Source organism: Labeo rohita, chromosome 15 (genome assembly GCF_022985175.1).
Source record: "Labeo rohita strain BAU-BD-2019 chromosome 15, IGBB_LRoh.1.0, whole genome shotgun sequence".
In the NCBI taxonomy this organism is placed as follows: Eukaryota; Metazoa; Chordata; class Actinopteri; order Cypriniformes; family Cyprinidae; genus Labeo; species Labeo rohita.
The window spans coordinates 12,057,232-12,080,209 of NC_066883.1; the positions used below are offsets into that span (position 1 = coordinate 12,057,232).

Consider the following 22,978-nt stretch of genomic DNA (forward strand, 5'->3'; position numbering starts at 1 on the left):
TCACAGACTTGTGCCTAAAAAAAAGTTTGAAGTTAACTCTTGTTTCTATTAGTCAGTTAACGTCCAAATAGGCCCGACTCACCATTATATTGACAATATAAGAAAAGATAATCATTTACATTGCAAACAAAACTTCATTGACATGTTCGTCATTGACATGTTCGTCATTGACATGTTCAATTTTGCAAATTAAACCAACGCTCTCAATTCATGTAGTCATCGGAAGCATAAACAATCTTAGAATCAGATAGCTAAAAAAAATTGCAGACTTGTGCCTGAAAGTGTTGGAATATCATGTTTCTATTTAAATCTGTTATTGTCTAAATAGGGCCCCAGTCACTGTGATATCCTGTAGATGACATGAGGAAAGATAGTCATTTAGATTGCAGCCAAAATAATTCTTGCTTAAATGCTTTAGCACCACTTCATTGACAAGCCAATTTGCAAAAATAAAATAACATACTCAATTCATGCAGTCATCGCGAGCCTAAACAATCTTAAACCTAAAATGGCTTTGACAGACAATCTCAGCCAAAATTATCCAACATTTTTTCCCAAAATCAAATATGAATTAGGTATCGCAAGAAATTTTCGCCTGCACCGTGCTACTTGTCAGAGCCTGCCATCACTGATATTACCCTTTTTGCATTGCCATCTCAGCCAGCCTAGACCTCTACAGAGTAATCAAGGTGGATTTGAATAAGAAAGATTGCGGAAATGAGCAGTGCTTCACTACGCCTGCGTGTGTTCTTCACTGATGGCTCGTAAGACTCTTGTTACTTTTTGAGTGCCTCCCAGCAAATCCCGCTTCCAATTTGCTGTCTATTTGCATAGAACATAGTGGCCTTGATTCAAAGCTTCTGATTGACGACCCTTCCGTTCCCCATGCGCATTATTGGTCATTATTTGATCATATTCACGTGTGGGTTTTTTTTTTTTTTTTTTTTTTTTTTTTTTTTTGCGGCAAAAGCCATTCCATCCTTTGCTATCACTGATGGAGGTGATTTCGATTTTGTCCTTTCCGTTCAGCGTCCTGAAAGCGGCTTTGATTAGTGCGAGCTCGTCAGGAGGGAGGGCAGAGCTTGAGGCCGTCGCGAGGTTTCAGCTTTCATGGAGGTGGCAGCTGGGAGCTGTTCTCACATGCTCTTTAATTAAACGCTCCTGGGCCATGGTCCATCTGCAGCGGGAGGGGGGAGGGGTTTGCCAGCCTGTCGATCGATGCAAGTGTGTCTGCCACACATCCATTTCTGCTGTTCCAGCTCGTCAGGGGGAAAGACGGCACTGTGCTTTACCACCCCCGATGAGGATGGAATACAATACCATATATGCGACACATGACATGGTGGTTTAGAGTGGTGGAAGATGAGGAGAGAAAGAGACAGTCTGTTTATCCTGTGTTCGGTACTCTTGGATGCAGCCACCATTGGGAGTTTGTTGCCCACCTGCGGTTCAGGGCCAAGACGGTGGGCTTTAGAGAGAGAAGGTCTGGAACAGGAGTCACGCCTGAGTTGATTTGACTCTGAGCTGTGGGGCTCAAAGGGAGGCAGAAAGAGGAGGTGAAGAAAGAAGGAAAAGGAGACAGAGAGGGTGAGAAAGACTGAAAGAAAGTAGGTCAGGTGGATGGCGACCTTCAGCAGGATTTCAAACAGCACCTAGTTTTCAGTACAGAAACACTAAATGTTACACTGAAGACAAGGTTTTAGCTTTTGAACCTGATTTTTTTTCTTTTTCTTAGTGTTGAAATGCTTTTTATCCTAGTTTAATATGCAGAGACAGCTAGACATAATCCCTTAGTAAACACTGTGATTCTGAGGCGTTTTCAAAACATTGCTCTATTTGTTTTGGCTTTGTGACCAGCCGGCACAGTAACACTGCCTCACCCAATCTCAGTCGATTGGGGCGTGGCTTTCTGTTTGTCTGACCAATCATGTACGGGTAAGTAGTTGGGAAACAAACAAAAAAAAAAAACATTTGTTTTTGGCTATTGGTCACTAATGGTGCACACCAGCTTCCTTTATGCATTTATGTGAATATAACTTAACTGCCTCCTTACCCATAGAAAAAAAAAATCACAAATGAGATCTTTTTAACATTTTTGTTTCTCTCTGCTAAGTAAGTAAGATTAAATAGAGCGAAAAAGGAGACTTTTTTGTATGTCTTCGATTTCTCAGACTATAGTAATTTCACGTGGCATCTGTAGATTTCCAGAAATTATCCCGGCTGTGCAGTTTAATAGTCTTCTGCGACCACTACTAATACTCCATATTTGTTTTATAGTTCCATGTTCTTGCTGTATGTCAACAACTCTCTTGGTTGTGCTTATATTTGGAATTTTTGGTAAGATGAACTTTATTCTTAAATGAAGCATTACCTGACATCTCAATGAAGTCTCCGGAGCTATAAGTGCAACCTCTGAGCAATACAAATTTCCTCAGAGTACACGTATGCCGCTGTCCTTAAGGGACCCGAAGTGTTGAATATCTCTATTGTTCTTGCTCTTTCTCTCTCTTGACTCTCTATTTTTGTTTCCTGCTTTTTTATTTCTTTATGCTTCTCTACTTTCTCTCCATAATTCTCATGACTCCTCATTACAAAGCTGAGGTGTCTGTCCCATGTGTGACACAGTCTCATTTGTCCCCGCCATGTGGTCTTCTGTTGTCAGAGTTATCAAGGATTTTTCTCTAGCTGTGCCTTGATGATTGCTCTGGTCCCTTGACTTTCAGAGCAGCCGACAGGCCTTCAACAGCAATTCTAATATTAGATATTTATCACAGATTGAAGCCAAGGACAGTAGTCTTGTGCTATGGAGAGTTCAAAGGAGTAAATAATGTCAGATCAGTAGAAGAGATTAAAGGTGATGTGTGTTGTCATTACTATTGCACATACTCAGGGTTAGTCATTTAAACAAATCTGATAAACAATCTAATATGAATGAACGGCTCTTAATACGTCTGCTCAAACCAACAAACAACTCTTGGAGGAATTGGCATGGTAATGTACATGATAAAGTTAATGTATTTGGTCTTGGCGGAATAGGTCTGGTACGTTGCAAATACATCACAACATGCTGCTGTGAGCATGTAAGAAATACTGCTGCTGAAAATATAACATACATGAAACAGTTCCCATATAGTATATATGAATCACTTCGTAGCAGATCTATACAGGTGGAGCTGGGGAAGGTGGAGGGTTTCTGAAGCATGCTGTGTGTGTATATATATATGTAAGTATAAGTGTATAAGAAGTGTATAAGTTCCAAAGGAATATATATATATATATATATATATATATATATATATACACACATATATTCCTTTGGAACTTATACACTTCACCTTCAAGGCTTACATCTACGAAACACGTGTTCTTGTGTTCTCTGTGTGGCACAGATGAAAGCCTTAAAAGAATGCAGAAATATGGACTCTTTTTCAAATTCACGGCTGGACATGGACTTCTCAGTCACTGCTTAGCGATGGAATTATACGTGACAGTTCTGAAGGGAAGTGCAGGGTCTGGGCTGCAGGTACTGAACTCAGATCAGTCCTAGTGTCAGAAATGCTTTACGTGAGAGTGACAGAGATGCGGTGAGAGATAGATTGTGCTCTACTGATACATGCAGAGAGCATCTCTAAGCATTTTCAAGACAGATATGAAGCAAAAAAGCCATCGCTTGTATGATTGCATCAGTGGACGTAAATACAAATGGCTCAATTTAAATTACAGTACTACATGTGCACAGTCAGTCACAGCCACTGTAGGTTTTCGAGAGACCTGTATGTGGCCTCTGCTAAGAAATGAAGGCTGAAAGCCATCAAAATCCCTACCGAAGTCTTGATAGGCTTGGGCGTACCAGGGGGATAGCCAATCCGCCAGCCTTTTCCTCTCACATCAAGAGACTTGTGCCTTTAAAATTCTTTCAAAAACATTCTCTGCAGCACAGGCTAGTTACCGCCCTCCCTTCTTCTTTTCTCTCCCCCCTTCCCTTCGTTCAGCTTCCCGTCTGTTGCATCCTCTGCGATGATTGACTCTCTTGAGGAAGGGGAAGGCTGTGTCCGGGCTCACATTTCCAGCCCTTTGTCCGACACAAAAGCATCTTTGTCGAGAGAGCTCAGCCCCGGGCGCACTAGCGATTCGCAGGGAGCCTTAGAGAGGGAATATTTTTCACGTTATTTCATGTTTAATTCAGGTTGCGTCTGATTTCAGCTGCACAGAACTGAACGTGGATTTCGTGGATGTAAAATAACTAAGTTTGTCATGTCATAAGATTTGGTAATTGCATATCATCATTGACGAATTTGTCCCCACCCCGTTATGAAATTATATATAGCTAATACAGAGGAAGCAGTTCCAGTTTTCAAACCGGGATATTTTTTTCTCTTTGTGTGTGTTATACCAATTGACGATCTGGCGCAGATTTGTTGCTTTAATGTTTTTTGTGCCTTCGTTGCAGTTGTTATCAGTCGCAGAAAGTGATTCATGCTTAGCATTTGGTAGCTGATCCGTGTATTTATCCACTGAGCTACAGAAGCCCAGGACAGATAGCGACAGATGTAGGAATGAAGTTATCAAATAAAATGTCACAAGTTCATTTGAGGACTTTAATTGGTCATCAAGAATGATTGCAAATCACTCTATAATGAGTTTCGTGTTGAAAAATAACTTGCAATTAAAATTTTTAAATGATTCTTGAAACTTTCTAATGGCATTGTTTGCATATCAGTTTAGACTTCCAGTATATATTCTATTACAGACCTAATCACTGCATCCATAGATTATATAGACATTTTATGCATATTTATGAACAAACTAATTAATATTCATAAGCTAAGTCTTAAATTCATGATGCCACTAGATTGCTTATCTATATAAATATCTAAATGCTTTCTGAGTGCTGTCAGTGGGTGAATATACGATGTGTCTACCAAGAATCAAGCACCACTTTTTCACTCCAGGAGTCTGTCTAATATATCGCAATCCGTAATGAACCCCTTTTATATAAACTACTGCTCAAAATCAGAAATCTTGTAATTGACATGTCGACATGCCTTGCATTTAAATTGGCACGCTTCACTGAAGAAGGGTGTTAGATGGAATTTCCATTAGCCGTGTCACTGGATGTGTCATGCACTCGTGTTGGCTTTGCAATGGTCAATGTTAGTGCTATGTCAAAAACAGCTACACTAATTATGCTGAGTTCCTCATTAGGCTGAAGTAAATTTGTCAAGTGGCTCCACTTAAGTCCCACTTCACCTTAGATCTGCTAGCTAACAGAAAATGTCAAGCTTTATTTACTCTTATTAATGGAAAGAGTATACATTTTCTTATACTCGTGCTTGATTTGTTTTAAAAAATATCACATTTTGTTGGCTAGCGTGCAAATTTTTTTAATTATTATTTTGTATTCACATAATTCTAGGGCTGACTCCCAATAGTTGACTAACCGTTAGTTGAAGAGACCACAGTCTGTGACAGACAGATCGTTAACTCCTGGTCAGTGTGGTAATATAGTATCAGGCAGGACATCCAAACGCTCACCTGTCATTTATCAACCTCAAATATGGCTTTTCATCTAAAAGATGTATGTAGTAGCAACTTTATATGGCCACTCAATCTAATGTTAACCTAAAAAAATGCATGCTATTGAAGAGTGTGTGTGGAGTGTGGAAGCTCAACACATAGCGCCCTCCCTGCATCATAGTTGGAGGTGCCGGTGCGGTCACTTGCTCTTAAAATAATCCGTCATTTCTAGTCATAAGGATAAAAGTAATACATCTTTTTAATCTGTAAAGACCCTACGTTTATTTGTGTGCACTCACAATAACAACAAAACGTTGCGCTTTTGTAAAATAATTAAAGCAAACAGGATGCACTTTCTGCTGTCTCTCTGTGAACTTGAGCACGAAACAAAACTCTGTGAAATGTCTACTTTTAAATGAACCAATTAAAATAGAAAACAAATATTCTCAGATTATGTAATCCATATGAAACATGCATAAAGGTGCATCCACTACTGCGGAGATGACGAGTCAGTGTCACCGACTTCATCCCTAAAGCTGAAAACAAAGAAAAACAAAAGAGAGCTTATTAGGCTATGTAGGCAATTAAAGGTTTAATATTATGATTTATATGGTTTATTAATGAACATGTGACTTATAGTCGACTAATGCTTAAAATGAACGACTACTAGCTGACCAGAATTTTTTTTTTAGCTAAGGGCAGCCCAACATAATACAGTACAAGTTGAATTAAAATTTTTAGTGTGTATTTGTGTCGTCATCAAATGAAATCACAAAAGTATTGACGTTTCTGCTATTGGTTGATTACACGTATAGCCCTGTCTCAAACATGCCACATTAGCTGAGCCAATGTTTCTGTTAGAGTGTATTTTGAAAGTGTTTACTTTTTTATCTGCATAGGGTAAAGTATTGTATGATGAAAAAATTATACACTCTAAGACCTCCATGTAAGCAATTCATGTTATGATGCAACGCTTTAATATTACTCTGATATCAGCTCTGTTTTGAAGCTGTTTTTCCTGCTTAGTTTCAATAAATGGCCTGGGGATAGAGTTTGGAGTTCTGGAAGTTACAGTATGTTTTTATACTGAACTTTTTTATTTTGAACGATCAAGGAAAATTATATTTTTTTCTTTTAAAATTGAAACAGAACATACAGTACACCAGGAAATTGAGCTTACACCACACTCTTTAGGGAAAGAAAATAATCTGTATCCAGCGAGTGAAGTACTGATGAATGTGCATCCTTCTGACAAACATTGTTTGATGACGTTGTTTTACAGACTCCATCGATGACTGTCCTAGCAACTGTTTTGGAAATGGAGATTGTGTGGCCGGAAACTGCCACTGTTTTCCTGGCTTCAGAGGACCTGACTGCAGCAGGGGTGAGTGAGATTTCTGTTTACCCACTCCTCCATTAACCTCCCTTTTCTTCTTTATTACTTTCAGTCCTTCATCCCTGCAGTCATTTCTGTTTCACTTTCTCTGTCACTCAAACATTTTTTTTTTCCTTTAAAAAATATAACCATGGTAACCATTGTTTTCAACTATGTATTGGCCACTGTAATCAAATAAGAAATTGTGTGTGTCGATTTTTTATGTGTATGTGTGGTTGAATAAAAGTGTAATAAATGAAAGACTAATACTTAAAATATATTCAAATGCATACATTAGAACTCACATTGTAGCTATGTAGTAACTGTAGCTTTTTTTGGCGGGCATCAAGATAACCATTTCTCTTGTGCCCTGTCACTTTAAATCGATTTCCACATTAGAAGTCGGCTGCTCTTTCCGTTTGCATGTTTCTAGTGTATTCTAGTCTCTTGAATGTTAGATTTTCAGAATCCCCTGTTCATACACAAAATTTGTGGATCAATATGGTCTCACTCACTTTTACCACTGTAACTTTTGCTGCAGTGGTCATATTGATTTTTACACAGACATGAGTTGCCATCTCCCTACAAGAGTCCAGCAGACCAGCACAAGCAGTGTTTTTTTTTTTTTTTTTTTTGGCAGACCTTTTACATTTTGTGTGTACTTTTTCCAGCTTCCTGTCCAGTGCTTTGCAGTGGGAACGGTCAGTACCTCAAAGGCCGCTGCATGTGTCACAGCGGTTGGAAAGGATCCGAATGTGATGTTCCCACCAACCAGTGTATTGACATTACCTGCAGCGGACATGGCACATGCATTGTGGGAACTTGCATCTGTAATCCTGGCTACAAAGGGGAAAACTGCGAAGAAGGTATCAGAAAATATGATGAAAACAGTAAACTACAGGTTTTTAAAAGAACTTTTTAAAAGAACTTTTAACCACTATTACTTTTTTTTCTTGATTTGCTAGTATATTCCTAAAATTTAGAAGAAAAAAGCTACACCACCATAACACTTTTGTTGTAAGGATGTCTGAGCTATTTTAGTGACTCCGTTGCCCCTTTTATATAGAACAATCTGAATTTTTACACACAGAAATGGAGAAAGAGGCCTTTTTTAGCATGCATATGTACCCTTCTGAATATTTAAGATGGGCGTACATGACCTTTGAGTTTGTAGCGGGCCCATAAGTATCTGACTCATCTCGTTACGGCTAGAAAGTCTCCTCGCTCCTTTACATGCATTATGGATACTTCTGAGGGTCCAAAGCAATCCATTAAGAGATGAACAATTCTTTTGTGTCAAGATCCAATAAGTTGAATTTGCTTTGAGAATTCTGAACTGAGACTACAGCGGCCCAACGAAGAGGGGCGACCGAGGCTTGAAGAGATAAGATTAAAGTAGCCATTGTGTTTGGCAGATTTTGAAGGCTCTCATTTCAAGATGAAAAATGATCTAGCCGATTTTGACAAATGGTATGTTCTGACTCCTCTGACCCCCGGCAATTCTATTTCGGGTCTCACTGCCGACCGTTCGAGGAAGAGAATGCAGACGCTGGCCCTTTAACGGTTCTACCTTTCTTCGCCGCGACCTTCAGGCGGTGATGATTAATTGCCAGGAGAGAGGCTCTTGTCATTTAGCCTATGATCTCTGTGCCTTGTGCCCAAACCATCTGCTAAGAGACCTGAACTTCTGCTTATCTATAGGAACGGCATCTCCACCCATTTGTGTCACGGTAAAGGGAGTCGGCAATGTAGCGACCCCATCCCTCCTTTCCCATCATGTCCCAGCTGGCCTCATGTTAGCCATCTGTGAGGGCACATTCTTGGTTCATACCTGCATTTTCTAATAGATATACACCTACAGTCGATAAGATTTGTTTTCAATTTCAATTTCAATTTAATGTTGTTGTTTTTTTAAACATAAAAAAATCTTTTAAACAATGTAAAATATATATGTAACGGTTTTATTTTTTATGATAATTAAAAATATAGCTGCAAGCAGCGATTAACAGTGTTCAAGTGTTTTGAACATATGAAAATGAAAAAGGACAATATTTAGCAAGCCTGTAACCACCTAAATCAATGATTTTAAAAAAGCATTTTTGCCAATTCAAGGTAATTTACCATAGAAATGTTGTGTCAGTGCTGTCCAATCCCCTTAAAACTTTTCGTGCTTGTTTAAGGTTTTATGAAGTTTTGAGGTTTTCTTTAGGCTTTATAGGATTTTGGGTAAATTTGGACAGGCCTCTTTTCTAAACGTCCCTGTTATAGCTTACAGGGTAACAGGGTAAGGGGAAACATTTTTTGGATAATTGTTGGCCTAGAGAGTCCAGAGATTAGTTTGCAAAAGTAGGTTTTTTACAATCATTTTACATGTAACAAACGATTTGACAGCAGTGGTCCTAGATGCAAAGTTGTCCAGAATGAGGAGTTCTATCGTATGATCTGAATATCGCGCGTATGTGCAAAACAAAGGTGCAAAGTGCATTTACGTCCTTGAAAAATGCGATATTGCCACCCCAATAGCTGATTTATTTCAAATTTCTCTCAGACCTCTGGGACCGTGAGCCGAACAGGCCTATTGATTTTCATTCCAATCGGCCTCCGTTAACCTTGTCTAGCAGGTGCTCAAATTTTGTCGGCCAGCGGCATGTTTTTTTGAGATGCACAAATGTCCTTGTAGACACTGGTGGCACTTCAGACCAAGACCGTGCACAGCAATTTTCATGTTGATAGGACAAATGGTGAGCAGTTCTAGCTATTTTTAAGTTTTTTCCCTCTTACAGCGCCAAGTGTCCAAGCTCTTTGATTTTGTTTCTTCTCTTTTTTTTTTTTTTGGCTCTTCTGTGACCTCAGATTGAGCTCTTACAAACAGTAAGTGTTCTGAGTTTGGCAGAGATATCTCATTCTGTTCAGGAGTTTTTACTGAAAGTGGCCCTGCACCTTTCAAATGTTTTGGCACCCCTTTTTGATAATTATTGATATTCACTCTCTAGCGAATCTTTCTGCACTGGTTTGGTTCCGATCGGGCGAAAAACCTAGGACTAGTTCGCCAAAGTAGGTTTTTCAAAAAAAATTCAAAATACCGAAAATTTCACAGTATAAGTACTACCATCCCTCCAAGTTTGAAGTCTCTATGACTTACGATTTGGTCTGCACTATCAGTTTTACATGGAGATTGCTGATCCATGACCATTCTAACAATTATTCTAACAATTACTATGTGCTTGAACCCCTGTTAATAATGATGATAAATCTTCAGCAGCATTTTAGCATATTAGAATAATTCCTGAAGGATCGATTATTTTAAAATTTCACAATATTACTGTTTTTACTATATTTTTATCAAATAAATGCAGCCTTGGTAAGCATGAGTGACTCGTTTAAAAGAAAAAAAAAAAAAACTCGTTTTTTTTTTTTTTTTTTTTTTTTAAATCCCTTAAAAAAAATGTTAAACAGTACTGTACCAGCTTCTCCACATTTCCTATCATTCCTGAAATCATTGCAGTTAATTAATATTCATTCCTGGTACATCCAATAATTCCCAGTACATCACAAATTCAACCCTGTGATGGTTGTGCAAAATTCAGAGATGAAGAATTGTCTCCTTTTAGTTCATCAATTGATATTTGAATAGGCCACACCCACAGGAATTTAAATTGGAAATTTAATTACAATGATAAGAAAGAGGAATTTACTGAATTTGGGAAATTGAGTATTTTATTTAAAAAAATCTAATTATCTTTGATTTTTCATTCGTTCTTTCTGTACAGCATTACAGTAATCTATTAAAGAAGAATTCTACTTCCAAAACAAAGATTCAAATATAATGTACTCACCCCCTTGCCATCCAAGATGTTCATGTCTTTCTTTCTTCAGTCGTAAAGAAATTATGTTTTTTGAGGAAAACATTTCAGCATTTTTCTCCATATAATGGACTTCCAAAATGCAGTTCAAATGCAGCTTCAAATGATTCCAGCTGAAAAAGAAGGGTCTTATCTAGCGTAATGATCGGTTATTTTAATAGAAATAATACAATTTATATACTTTTTAATGCGAAACGCTCGTCTTGTCTTACGCTACCTGGACTGTTTTTTTCTGGTTCATGACAGTTAGGGTATGTCGAAAAACTCTGATCTTATGTTCTCCCTCAAATTCAAAATCGTCCTATATCGCTGTTTTACCTTTTTTGTTGTTTGATCTTCTTTGCATGTTCACTTGTTTGCCAACTCAATTCAAGTTAAAATTCAAGGAATTGAACTAGAATTTAAAAGGCATTGTAAATTCATTTCTCAATGTTGCACAACCTTTCTACCTACATTGGTTTCCCCAAATATCCTTTTTCATATATATCACATTTGAAGTCAACCAGGCTGCGATTTAAGTTTTATTTTCACTTTTGGCAGATATTTGTTTTGCAAACCTCTGTCTTCAGAATATTTGTCGGGGGTGACTGATCCATACATTCTTCAGCGAGGATGAATTAAGAGTAATGTGGGTACAGGAAGCTGAGCTTTTTACCCATGGGCCATTGTAGGTGTCCTTGTTTGCATTCTGTCACGCTTGGTTTTGGGTTCACGGTAAGTGGGGGGGACCACATCCAGCATCGCTTTTCAATTTAGCAGAACATGCTCCGACCGTGCCAGTCTTTTCCCTTCCCGGCGCTGGGAGGAAATCTCATTACCAGCAGCTAGAGGAGTCACAGAGTGAGAGAGAGCGAACAACACTCTTCCCACCTGCCAGTTTACTCCACGACAGCGTATGCGGCCATTTAATTTGACCGTTTGTAAATCCTGTTTCTCTCAGGGCTTTTGGAAGTGTCAGGCCTCCTCAGACGCAGTTGGGCATGCGGTGTGCTCGCCACTACAAGAGCTAAACCTCTAGAGTCTTTTTTTTTGGCCTGGAATGGATGACTAAGGCTTGAGTCATACTTTGAAAGGAAGAGGAACAGCAGGGGACACTGAGCTATGACAGTTTAATGTGAATACATGCATCTGTTCGAGTTTGATCTAGTGCGCTTGTCTTTGATGATGAGTTCGGTCTGATGGGAAATGGGTTCGCTGATGTATCTTACTTTGAATTCTGCTTCTGAATTATCTTTTGATGTGAAAATTAGTCAATTAATACCTGTGGTGTGTGTTTTCTAATTTGCAGTGGACTGCCTGGACCCGACCTGTTCAGGGAGAGGTGTCTGTGTACGCGGAGAGTGCCACTGTTTTGTAGGTTGGGGAGGTCCTGGATGTGAGAGTCCGCGTGCTTCCTGTATGGAGCAGTGCTCTGGACACGGGACCTTTTTGGCTGATACCAACACCTGTAACTGTGACCCCAACTGGACTGGTCACGACTGCTCCACAGGTCAGTTCAGCAGTAGATGCCCTATACAATTATGTGTACTTGATGTGTTTCCCTATTTCAGCATTGTAACGATATTTATTTGTTTGGTTGGTTGGTTGTCTGTTTATTGTTTTCACTAAATGAACACAAGGAAGAATTATGTTTAGTAATTTTAGTTTTTTTATCCCAACTATTTATGTAAGTTATTTAGACATTTAACTTTTAGTTTTTTATCTGATGTTTTTGTTTTGTTTTGTTGTTTCATTTAGTTTTAATATTTCTATTTAGCTTTACTTTGATTTCAGTTGTAGTTTGGGTAATTTTAGTGTTTTAAATTAACTATTTAAGTTGGTCATTTAACTTTTAAGTTTTTCATCTGATGGTTGTGTTTTGTTTTGTTTTGTTTTAATATTTCTATTTAGCTTTACTTTTAGTTCAGTTTTAGTTTGGGTTATTTTAGTTTTTTAACCTAATTATTTATTTGAGTTAGCCATTTAACTTTTTTTTGTCTAATGTTTTTGTTTTATTTAGTTTAGTTTTGTTTTGTTTTAATATTTCTGTTTAACTTTACTTTTATTTCAGTTGTAGTTTGGGTAATTTTAGTGTTTTAACCTAACTATTGAAGTTATTCATTTAACTTGAAGTTTTTGATTTTATGTTTCTGTTTTGTTTTGTTTTGTTTTGTTTTGTTTTGTTTTATTTTCTCTATTTAGCTTTACTTTTATTTCAGCTGTAGTTTGGGTAATTATAGAGTTTACCTATTTAACTATTTAAGTTAGTTAGTCATTAAATTTTAAGTTTTTCATTTATCTTATGTTTTTTGTTTTGTTTTGTTTCATTTCATTTTAATATTTCTATTTAACGTGTCTATTTTTATTTCAGTTGTAGTTTGGGTCATTTTAGTGTTTTAACCTAAAAATTTAAGTTAGTCATTTAATTTAAAGTTTTATTTTAATATTTCTATTTAGCTTTATTTTTATTTCAGTTTTAGTTTGGGTAATTTTAGTGTTTTAACCTAATTAATTAAGTTAACTATTTAAGTCATTTAACTTTAAGTTTTTCATCTAATCTTTTCATTTCATTTAGTTTTGTTACCCAGTTGTCAATGTGGAAAATCCATATTAAAAGATCCATGCTTTTTTTTTTTCATTCTTTTTTGGCAAAACGTCGAATTATGAAACTAAAATAGGTTGCAAACAACAATTCAAGTTGACTTTTACCTACATTTACAGTAGTAAGCAATATCTACAAACTTTTGAACAAATTAATTGAAACAAAGCTTAACATAAATAAATAGATTTTTCAGATTGTGACACTGATATATTACTAATGTTAATCTGCCTTATATAGCATGCAACATCTGCACTGAGCAGTTTCTATACTAAAAAGAAATATTGCTTCTTTTCGACCGATGATAACTACTAATCATCAGTATCTCATCCTGTACAGATACCTGTCTGATCTGATCATATGGCATATCTGTGTCTCAGAGCACAATATGTGGGACAGTGTTAGCATCACACTAATCTAAAGGGCAAATCATACACCTGTGTTTTTGAATTTCTGTCTTTGTGAGCAGTTCATCATATATTTATCCGTGCCTGTGCATGAACTGATTCGTGTTAAAATCTCGTAAAACCCTCTAAATGAACCTTGATGCAGCTGATCTTTGCTAATCTCCACGCCACCTGTTGCCATGACAGCGGTGACTACAGGTGTCAGGGTGTAATTTCATGCTCCACCTAATTTACCTCAGTGTTCTCAGCTTGTGTGATTGAGAAAATTCTGCAAAAACAATGCATGCAAAGCGCTTCAGTAAACATTCATTTTTTTGTCTATAACAGGAAGTTTGAATTCAAATTTAGAATTTCTGAACAAAGACAATTTTCCTTCTGATTTAAGTAGCCATTTATAAACTCGGTTGATAAAGTCAGCACTGTGCCATTTCCTTTCTTTTATCTCATCAAGAATAGGCAGTTTGGTCAAATTCTCCATGGTTTCAAAACAATTTAGTCTCCTCTTCACGACCCCTCTCCCGGTCATGCCTGACCAGCGTTTCACAGAGATTTTTCCACATTTGAGCTGCTTCGGTCACGCTAGTTATACCTCCATCAGGAGGTGGGGGGTGAAACAGCAGCGTTTGATGCAGCGAAAGTGGTTTAGCACCTCATGGCGGACGGCGAGAGTCAGATTCTGTTAAACAGTGACCTGTGGATAGTGTACTTTGATTTTCACTCAAGATGGTATACTGTTGACTTCTTACACTGGATATGAGTCTCACACTTGTAGTTTCGTTAATGTAAAAGACAGCCTGTAATACACCAGTGCAGTTGTTTGAAATCAGGAGATATACCTAAATGTTTATTTTCATTATTATTCAATATTTGTATATATATTTGTATTTATATTTACTATGACTAAGGCTACATTTACACGGCAAGGATGTAGTCAAAAACGGAAAAGTTTTTGCCTTGCATTTTTAAAAAGATTCAAAATGATTTGCATTTACACATATCCAGGAAAACTGCCAAAAATGCTGTATTACATATGCCAGGCCAGTAGTTAGCACACTGTTTTAAAATCGACACATACTGCGCACGCACATGACGTCACCGCTTTCAAAGATTCTGGTGTTGGGTGTTTACACGGAAACAATAATGTGCCATTTTCAAACACTTGCACTTGGAATCCCGCTTTCAACATTATACGGTTCAGTCCCCAAAACGATGTTGTCGTGTAAGCGAACAGGCAAAATGCATAAAAAGTTTCACGTTTTTTGCTGAAAATGTTGTCATGTAAATGCCCCTAAGAATGTTGCACAAATCAAAACATGTTATCTTCAAAGCAACAATCCTTTGTCTAGATTTTAGCTCTTTTATATTAACCAACTTGATGAGTTAAAGGAGAAGTCCACTTCCAGAACAAAAATGTACAGATAATTTACTCACCCCTTGTCATCCAAGATGTTTTTGCCTTTCTTTCTTTAGTCGATAAGAAATTATGTTTTTTGAGGAAAACATTTCAGGATTTCTCTCCATATAGTGGAGATGGTGCCCCCAAGTTTGAATTTCCAAAATGCAGTTTAAATGCAGCTTCAAATGGCTCTAAACGATCCCAGCCATGGAAGAATGGTCTTATCCAATGAAACGATCTGTCATTTTTTTAAAGAAATTGACAATTTATTTACTTTTTAACCTCAAACGCTCGTCTTGTCTCGTCTCTGCGATGCACATGCGTAGTTTGTGTAATCCAGATTAATACAGTTAGGGCATGTCGAAAAACTCCCGTCTCGTTTTATTCTCCAACGTCAAAATTGGACTACGTCGTTGTTTTACCTTTTTTTGTAAAAGGCGTTTGATCATCTCTGCAAGTTCACTTTGTAAACACTGAGTCGGTACTTCTGCAGCGATGCAGGGCGATTTTGAAAACAAGATGGGAGTTTTTTTGACATACCCTAACTGTATTGACCGTATTGAACCAGAAAAAACAACAGAGTTCACGCAGGATTAGACAAGACAAGCGTTTGAGGTTAAAATGTATATAATTTGTTTTGAAAAATGACAGATTGTTTTGCTAGATAAGACCCTTCTTCCTCGGCTTGGATCGTTTAGAGCCATTTGAAGCTGCATTTAAACTGCATTTTGGAAGTTCAAACTTGGGGGCACCATTGAAGTCCATTGAACATTCCTGAAATGTTTTCCTCAAGAAACATAATTTCTTAATGACTGAAGAAAGAAAGACATGAACATCTTGGAAGTGGACTTCTCCTTCAATTAAAAAATAAATACAAATTTAGCAATTTTAAAAAAGTAATAGCTTAACATATTAATTCAGGTTTGTCTAAAATTTGGTTCTTTAGTGTCTATAGTATCTATCTATAGTAGTCAACATTTGAAGCGGGTCAAAACCTTTCATCAAAGTTGTCCTAAAACCAAAACAATACCTGTTCTTGTCTAAGGACAACTTTGATTAACTTTTTTTAACAACATCAAATGTTGAAAACTTTATATATTCAAATAAATATTATTTATTTATTTGTAAGTTTCTCTAAATTACCATAAGGAAGTATTATATTTGATTATTTTCATTTATGTGCACCAGTCAGTGTTATTTTAGTATTATTTAAATACTATTTTTTTGTTTTTTTCTTTTTTAAATTAGCTTGTATTTTTGCATTTATTTCAGTTTTCAGTTTTTCTATTTTTTTCACTTATACTTTTTTTCACTTATCTTTACTTTTACACACACACACACACACACACACACATTTTTCCATTAAACACTTACTTAAATAAGTATCATCAACTTTTTGAAACCCTTTAGAGCTCTATAGCTGTAAACAGGGTCTTTTGATTTATTAACTTGTTCCCCCTTCCCTGTAACACAAGGGAGAAAACCAAATCCTGTTTTACTAAACCTGTTTTGAAACAAGGACATTTATTATTGATATCCCTCCAGAAGTGCTCAAAAGCAGTGATGCAATATAGTTATTTTGGTTGCTGCCTTTGTAAACACCACAAAGCTTTAAGAGATCAGAGAACTAATGGGAATTTTGCTTCAGCAAACTTTTGAAACACAACTATCTGTGAATATGAATTTGACTTTAATGCCAAGCAGACAGACTGACCTATTAGGTAATCCAATGGCTTTGCTGGAAATAGCCATTTAAAGCCTGGCTTCTGAAGCAAAAGATGCAGCATGACTAAATTATTGCGAGACTTGTACTCTCCTCTGCCTTCCTCTGCTTTAACTCACTGATCTGAATTGAAACAACTCCAGAAAAACACGCACCAATTTTAACACATGTATTGTTACTGATACACTGTGAAAAATTGTGAGCTTTGGTAAATTATTTAATTGTATTATTTAACTTTCCCTTTTGTTGTTTGGTAAAATAAAATAAAATGAAATGTTGCACTATATCTATCTCCATTGGCAAATGTTTGGCAACCATTAGCGGGTAACCGTATTGTTTTCTGCAAATCTGACATAAATTGATTGCACTAGTAATGGTGTAACATATTTTGAGGGTAAAATAAATTTTATTCCACAATACTAAGCTCAGATAAGGCCACTCCTAAGATGAAAATCACTTCCTCCCTCTCTGTCTCTCCCCCTTTTCTCCTTTTTTTTGTCTCAGTTTTCCTGGTCAGTGTTGGTAATTGAATAAGAAAGCTTTCAGCTCTAGTACGTGGGCAGCCGGGCAGCTCCACCACGTTCTGAAATGAGCTGTTGCAAACAATCAAGATCTGCATCAATTAGTTCTCCTCCTCCATTAAAGGACGCGAGCAGGAGTTACCCAATTATTGTACGACGTTAGTAGCGTCTTTGCCCTGCAGTGAAGCATTGTGAGAACGACTCACAGATGGTTTCATACTGTCATTTGGCTGGCGTGTTACCTTTATGAGAATCGCTTTGAGGAACAGCGTTATGAGAAAAGAATATTCGTATAATCAAGCGAGTTGCTTTTGTGTGTATTCGAGAAAGCGAGGGGCAAAATACTAAGCAAATTGAGAGAGGGACAATAAAGGAGAGCAAGAACCAGAGGAAATGAGCAACTGTGTGTCTCCTTGACAACTTTAAGCAGCTCTGAATGAAATGCCATTAGGATGCCTCTAATTGAAATGTTGCATGTGAAATTAAGGGCATTTACATAATTTAACAAAGGCCCAGTTCTGTAATTAGCATGAGGGAAGGATCCTTTTTTTTTTCCTTCAAGCTTTTAAATCTGGTAATGCCATGTTATGGTTTGTGCCTGAAAAGACTAACTTAACTCTGTTTAATTTGTAACAATGACAAAATGCAGAGCAACATGAACATAATTGACTCATTAATGGCCTATAGGCAGCCTTCTTTCTGACTTCATTCTAACAAATTAGACAACAGCACATAATGGCTGTTCTATGTTTTCAGGAGGGCCATTATTATTATTATATTAGAGTGCTTGATGCATAGCATGCGTGCAGATGTTTTTCTTTTTTATATATCAAGATTTTACATTGTATCCACCATTAACAGCATACATCACAATAATGTTGATATTACTAAAACAAATTATTAAACAAATATTAATTAAATATTTTACTTTACACACAGACAGACACGTATAGACATATAATTGAATTAGATTAACCCTCTGCTACCATAAGAAAACAAAATACCCGATACCTTCTTCTAGTGTACAGCATGGCAGGTTATTTTTTATTTACCCTGGACCACAAAACCAGTCATAAGAGTCCATTTTTGGAATTTTGGGAATTTGGTCAGTTTGAAAGCTGAATAAATAAGCTTTCTATTGATGTGTGATTTGTTAGGACAGGACAATATTTGACCGAGAGACAACAATTTGAAAATCTGGAATCTGACGGTGCCAAAAAATAAATAAATAAATAAATAATAATAATAATGAGAAAATCTCCTTTAAAGTTGTCCAAATGAATGTCTTAGTTTTGCATGATCTTTACTTAATAACCTAATGATTTTTGGCATAAAAGAAAAATCGATAATTTTGAACCGTGCATTGTTGGCTATTGCTACAAATACCCGTGCTACTTAAGACTAGTTTTGTGGTCCAGGGTCACATATGCTAGTTAATAGTGAGAACTGGTCTCTGAACTGAAGTGTTACCAAAAATGTATATAGGTCCTGTAATCACCATTTATCAAGTTTCTCACTATTATCTTTTTGTCTAAATTTGATATTGTCCTTTAGTGTGACACTTTATTTTTAAGTATACATGTTGCATGTCATCTTATCAAAAGGTTCAAAGATCATAAAAGCTGCATGGATAATAATTATAAATTAGTTTAGTAAAAAAAGTTTAAATTAATTTTAGATGAAGTCTAGCATCTAGGCCGGTCAGCTTTCCAAAATAATTTCATGTTAACCTCCCCTTATCATTTCAGTTGATGTTTTGTGCTTTATGCCATACCTTTATTATTTTTGTTTCTAAAACTTTTTCATTTTGTCAAAATTTCAAACTCACTAGACGTGATATGAAGTGTAAAATGAATTAATTGGCGCTACTGGTTCACTCAGCCAAACCTTCCTAAAATCCATTTTATTTTTTTGAAATCTGATGTGTTAGATTTAATTTGTGAACTAACTTTCAGTTATTGTCTCACAGATCTTTCTTTTATAGAAAAGCATTTTGTGCCTTGCTGCCTCAGCTTTCATCTCATTACTTATGCAGTAAACTGACTTAAATAATCCAGCGTGTGTCTCCATTTCTATAGGAAGTCAAAATTGGATTTTGTTCTTTGACTTTTCTTGCTTCTTTTTTTTTTCCGTTTTTGCCTACTCCCCTCCACACAAAAGGAGGAATTCCCCCCCAAAAAGAAAGGAAGAGACACAGCAGAAAATCTGCCCTGTTAAACCTCCCACAATCCCTGAACCCCTGCTTTGTAATGGTCTTATTAGATTTGTATTGTCCAAAGGGGATTGCCCCCTTTATGAGGTGCAGGAATTTCTTTTCACTACCCATCAGACAAGGTAGTGGAGCGTGGCCGTCCCATCACTGACAATAACTCCTGGATTTGCTTTCTCTTTACCCCCTGTCCCAACTACTATTCGGTAACACCCCTTCTTTCCCTGTGTCCCACAGAGCTGTGCGCAGCCGACTGTGGTGGACATGGCATCTGCGTGGCGGGCAGCTGTCGCTGCGACGAGGGCTGGATGGGTGCTGGATGTGAACAACGGGCTTGTCACCCACGCTGCAGCGAGCACGGGACCTGCAAAGACGGAAAGTGTGAATGCAGCCCAGGATGGAACGGAGAACACTGCACTATAGGTAAGACGGAAGACGGATGCGCTCGTTTATGTGTGCGTGAAGTGTCGGATGAGGGTGGGGTCGTGACGGGGGGAAGGGGCGGGCGAGGAGGTGTGAGAGAAGCATGCGTAATTGAATTTGTGCAACTCGGCATAGCATGAACAGGTTTGCTCAAGGATATGAAGCTTGTCTTCATGCATTTTAATGTGGGAATGTGCTAAGGTGTCTTTTCATTTCTACTCACCATTTCCCTCCTTTCTTATTCTGTCTCTCGTTCCTTTCGATTAGTTCATTTTAAACACAAACATTTGCATTGCACAAGCAGAGCAGTCACTGGAAAGACATTCTTTACGTTGGGGAATTAAACAGCAAAAACATTAAAACATTTATTATTTTTTGCAGTTCTGTTTGGTTGTGTTACACAATTTGGCTTTAATTTAGTTTTATTTGAACTAAAAAGCAATCTCTGTCACACAGACTCTCAAATAATTTGTTGCTCGTATAAAATACACAGATGTTCAATAAATAATTACATTTATTAACCCTATAGTATTATACAGTATTTGATATGCAAATTTCAAGCCCACTTAATTAACATTTGTGACACTGGACCAGAAAACAAGTCACAGTTCTTTGAAACTTAGATTTAAACATCAGAAATCTCATGAATAAATAAGCTTCCCATTGATGTATAGGACAGTTGATGGATATCAATTAAACAATTATTTGAAAATATGGAATCTGAGGGTGCAAAAAATGTAAATATTGAAAAAATCACCTTTAAACTTGTCCAAATGAAGATCTCAGCAATGCATATTACTAATCAAAAAGTACGTTTTAATATATTTATGGTACAAAATTTACAAAATATCTTAATGGAACATGATCTTTACTTAAAATCCTAATGACTTTTTGGCATAAAAGAAAAATATATATAATTTTGATCCATATAATGCATTGTTGGCTATTGCTATGAATATACCCAAGCTACTTATGACTAGTTTTGTGGTCCAGGGTCACATTTTAAAACTTTGCTAAAAATAGTGTTGTACACAGTTAATAGATACTACACAATTCTATTACATGCCTTCTGTTGTCTGATAGTTTAGTAGTACTTTTTAGTACTTTTAGTACTAATAGTAGTTTATTAATAGTACTTTTTTTATCAAGTATCAAAAGGCCTATTAAAATATTTGTAAAAATATCCATTTTCAGGGACATCTTTACTAATTAGGGATATCTTTACAAATTTTTATGAAGTAAACACAAAAACAACTTTCATATTGTTAGTATATTACTATATTCATATTGTTTCATATTTTAAGATGAGCAAAGCAACTTAGGTTTACTTGATTGAGGAAACCCGTCTAGTTGAACCAGGTGTATTAGGTTGTGCCGTGGACGGATTTAGCCACTAGACAGATTGATTCCCATTACCTCCAGAGCAGGAAAACTGTTGAAAACAACCCCTTTTTGGGTAGTGTTGTAATGGAAATATGGGTTGGCATGGATTATTAAGTCCCTAATGTAGCTAAGCCAAACATAATGTTCTGATTTAACATGCACAACAGTGACCAGCAGTTCTCCCTGCCTGTTTACCTTGTACTAACTATTTGGAGAAAAAATGGTTCACACAAAAACACAATCTTGGTTGTCCTGGAACAGCATTTATCAAAATTTTCTTATAGTATGAAATATGACTCGTTTTATACATATTAAATCATGCTTTGTTATCAGTGTTTACGAATACTGTAGTCAAGCATGCTACCTTGTTTAGCTATTGGATTTCTTTAGATGTTTATATAATGCTGGTTTAAAAAAATAATAATAATAACACGTAGACTATATTTAGACTGTTATTCACTAACAGGTTGCAAAGAATCCAATCTTTTTTCTTAAGGTTAAGCACCTCCCTTTAATGACCACTTGTTGAGAAAAAAAAAAGTGAAATACTTTAAAGTATGCAAAAAACAATTTAAGAGTCTCAGACACAATTTAGCACCTTATTTGTTGAAAGTGCCACTTAACCCTAACCTACCCCTTAATTCACAGAGCAATAATTTGGTTGATAACAGTGTTGCACCTAACACCATCTTAACCATAACCCTAAAGTGTGATTGGTTGTTTGGAATGGTGTTCCGGGAACATGAGTAAATCACATTAAGTGCTTAACGTTCGTTTTCCATCTCACCTAAAGAATATGAATGAGCCAGTAAACAGTCTGTTCTGTGAGACTGCCTTTACTGTTTTTGTCTCGACATCATTGTGTCTCTCTGTTCTACTCTTTGTCTCTCACCCTCTCTACTTTATCCAAAAACTTTCACAGCATATCTGCCCTGTTAAAGGAACTTACATAGTCTAATCTGATATTGTATTCTTTCCAGCTGTAACGTTTGATTTTGTCTCTGAGTTTATCAGTAAGTGGCCCCAAAAAGAAAAGATTTCTCAGAAAACAGCTTCTTATAATGGTGAACAAAGCAAAGAATACAATATCTATTTTGGTCTTATGAACTTTCCAGATCAGTTAAACCAGAATACAGGAGTGTTGTTATTTTTTTCCTGGGTCAGTGCACTAGCATTCTGTCTTTTAATATTTTCTTGATGCATTATTGATGTTCTTCATACATGAACCATAGTAGACATAGCATCCCAACACCAGGGACCATATATTCTCATAAAGCGTGTGCCATTAAAGGCGGTAAGTGTGACGGTCCATGATGTAATGTACAGAATGTTCGACATTTGACATTTTGCCTCTCCATTGCTGTTTGGATTAGAGTGTGGCCGTCTCGACACGTCTCGATCGGTGGCATGCTCTTTTTCTTTATAAGCTTTTGACATCATCACATAGTCTTAATCCTGAAATATGTACTTTATAGACTAGACTAGGTTACTCATGCAGTTTGTTTACAAATTATTATGGTCACATTGTCCAAAAAGTCTGCATTCTACAAATATCCATGATGCATTATCAGTTATCCATTATA

General features: G+C 36.7%; 1 protein-coding gene across 6 annotated transcripts in view; it reads left to right on the plus strand.

The window, feature by feature from the left end:
* tenm4 (teneurin transmembrane protein 4) overlaps positions 1–22,978 on the plus strand; it is a 243,565-nt gene that overhangs the window by 140,202 nt on the left and 80,385 nt on the right. For all 6 annotated transcript variants that reach the window (XM_051128614.1, XM_051128615.1, XM_051128616.1 and 3 more), the window contains 4 exons: positions 6,800–6,901; positions 7,564–7,758; positions 12,044–12,244; positions 19,827–20,012. In XM_051128614.1, coding sequence (XP_050984571.1) covers positions 6,800–6,901; positions 7,564–7,758; positions 12,044–12,244; positions 19,827–20,012 — 684 coding nt within the window. The remainder of the gene's footprint in view (positions 1–6,799; positions 6,902–7,563; positions 7,759–12,043; positions 12,245–19,826; positions 20,013–22,978) is intronic.